Raw genomic sequence first — 2,206 nt, forward strand, 5'->3', positions numbered from 1 at the left:
AGTCTCCTCTTGGCTTATATCGAAATCCTCCGACATTCTTCTTTGCAAATCCTCGTTTTGTACTTCTAATTCTTGACCGTTGTTTTGTTTTGATCTCTCCCATGCGCTTCCGCGTTCGTTACTTCTGAGCGGCGCATGCGCAAAGCTGACCTCTTACGTCATCCACCCAGAACACGTCATCCATGTACAACAGTGAGCGCAAGCTAGATTCAAGTGATTATTACGTTTTGAATGTGAATATTTTTCTTACAAAAACGCATCGATTCGCTACAGAAGGCCTTTGTTCACCCCCCGGAGCCGTGTGAGGCACTTTTTTAAATGTATGGGTGCTTTTTATTTAACTTCTTTTGGACTGATGCATGCAACACCCGCTGAGTGGCATTAAACAGCTTGAAAGATCAAAGACAAATTTTAATATAACTCCGACTGGATTCGTCTGAAAGAAGAAAGTCATATACACCTAGGATGAATTGAGGGTGAGTAAAACGCAGCCTAATATTCATTTTTGGGTGAACTAACCCTTTAAGAACAAGTAAAGGAAAACCTATTTCTGTTTAAACCATATTGTTATAAAGACTTTTTTGATTTTAGAAGTATTAAACCATTTTTAAGAAGGCAAATGTTACAGCATAACAGGGTTGAACAGAAAGTAAGGAATAATTTCTACATTTTCTACAAAATGCATAGTGCTTTTTCCCCTGTTTTTTAATATGGTGCATTATTTATCTGAAATTCTGATGGAAAAAAAAAGGTTTACAAATACGTATCAATCCTTCGCATTACACTTTATCAGCATCTATCAAGTATGTTCAGAATTTGTGTTCACAATTTTTTATTGTTAATTGCATCAGTATTAACTGGCCATACTTCAGTGTTTTAACCTTTCAATTGCACACAGTTGCATAGGTATTTGTACCAAAATTGTATTTTTCTAGGAATCCCACAAGTAGCCTAGAGCCTAGAGGGGTCATTTTATGATGGAATCAGATTTTCCTTTCCTTTGAGCTCAATGTACTTTGAAAATATGCTGTAATTTTTAGAACTCACAACATTCTTCCCAAACCAAAAGAACCATTTATTGAAACTAAACTGCCAAAATGACTTGTTCTGAAATCCTTGAGCTGGCCATTTATTTATTGTGTCCAAAAGAGGAAAAGTGGCTGGTTTTTCAGGCAGTATATCCAGAGGTAGGAAGGCATCAAGGTACTCTCAGATACAGCCTCACATTTTTCTAACATGCTGTCTACTCCGATATCTTCATCTGTTCGTTTTTTTAAAGGCAGCAGTGCATTAAATTAGTTTATAAATAATAAATAGTTTTCAACTCGTGATTCAATTTCTATTGAGAAAAAAAGCACTGTGGTCATTAAATATTAATTTGGTTATCTGTCATGCTATGGTGTTTTGGAAGTGAACTGAGTCCAGTCCAGACCAGTTTCCTCAGGAGGTGATTTCATACTAAAACACTACCTGTTTAGTCACTGACTGGCTGGGCAGCAAAACAGCTTTCAGACACGACCATAGTGAGCAAATATGAAATAAGTAGGATACATATTATTATTTATGATACAAAAAGAGCTGTTGAAAATAAAAGCTGCAGTTAGTTCGTCAAACCCTGTGCTGTTCCCTGTTGTATGTAGCACCTACACTCTGCATATCCCAACATTAGAAAAGCATCTGAAGTTTATTTTAAACTGCCTTCATGGTCGTTTTATTCTGATTCTATCAGTTTTAATGGTGTCTTTCAGTTTTGTGAAGGATGAGGGAATTAAAAACTATCTTGAATGTGACAACAAACATGCATTTTGCCAAAAGGAGTGCAAAAGAAAAAATGGTCATATAAAACTAACTGGTCACATGTAACTAAATTAAATAATGAAAAAAGTATAATAGGATGACTGTGTGCACTTGCTAGTTGTGTTCTTAAGGATGTCTTGAACTCTGAGACGTCTTCTATGTATGTTGGTTTCTAGGAGGAGCGAAGCCGGCAGGGAGACGAGTCGTTGCTCCAGAAAGCACTTGAGGAGAGCAAACGAGAATTGGAGGCCAAAGGAGGAAGAGTATGAGACTCTTTTAACCTGTTTGCTATTTATAAGCACTTATAAATGAGTCTTATGAATGCTTTTACTAGGAACCAGAGGCGGACAGTAACTAAGTACATTTACTTGAGTATTGTACTTAAGTACACTTTTTGAGTATCTGTACT

The 2,206-nt window shown here is 36.5% G+C and overlaps 1 protein-coding gene across 2 annotated transcripts in view; it reads left to right on the forward strand.

Moving 5' to 3' along the window:
- epn3a (epsin 3a) overlaps positions 1–2,206 on the forward strand; it is a 28,663-nt gene that overhangs the window by 19,986 nt on the left and 6,471 nt on the right. For both annotated transcript variants that reach the window (XM_016488242.1, XM_016488243.1), the window contains exon 6: positions 1,974–2,060. In XM_016488242.1, the coding sequence (XP_016343728.1) occupies positions 1,974–2,060 (87 nt within the window). The remainder of the gene's footprint in view (positions 1–1,973; positions 2,061–2,206) is intronic.

The sequence above is a fragment of the Sinocyclocheilus anshuiensis genome, unplaced genomic scaffold, assembly GCF_001515605.1.
Source record: "Sinocyclocheilus anshuiensis isolate Anshui unplaced genomic scaffold, SAMN03320099.WGS_v1.1 scaffold1609, whole genome shotgun sequence".
Classification (NCBI taxonomy): Eukaryota; Metazoa; Chordata; class Actinopteri; order Cypriniformes; family Cyprinidae; genus Sinocyclocheilus; species Sinocyclocheilus anshuiensis.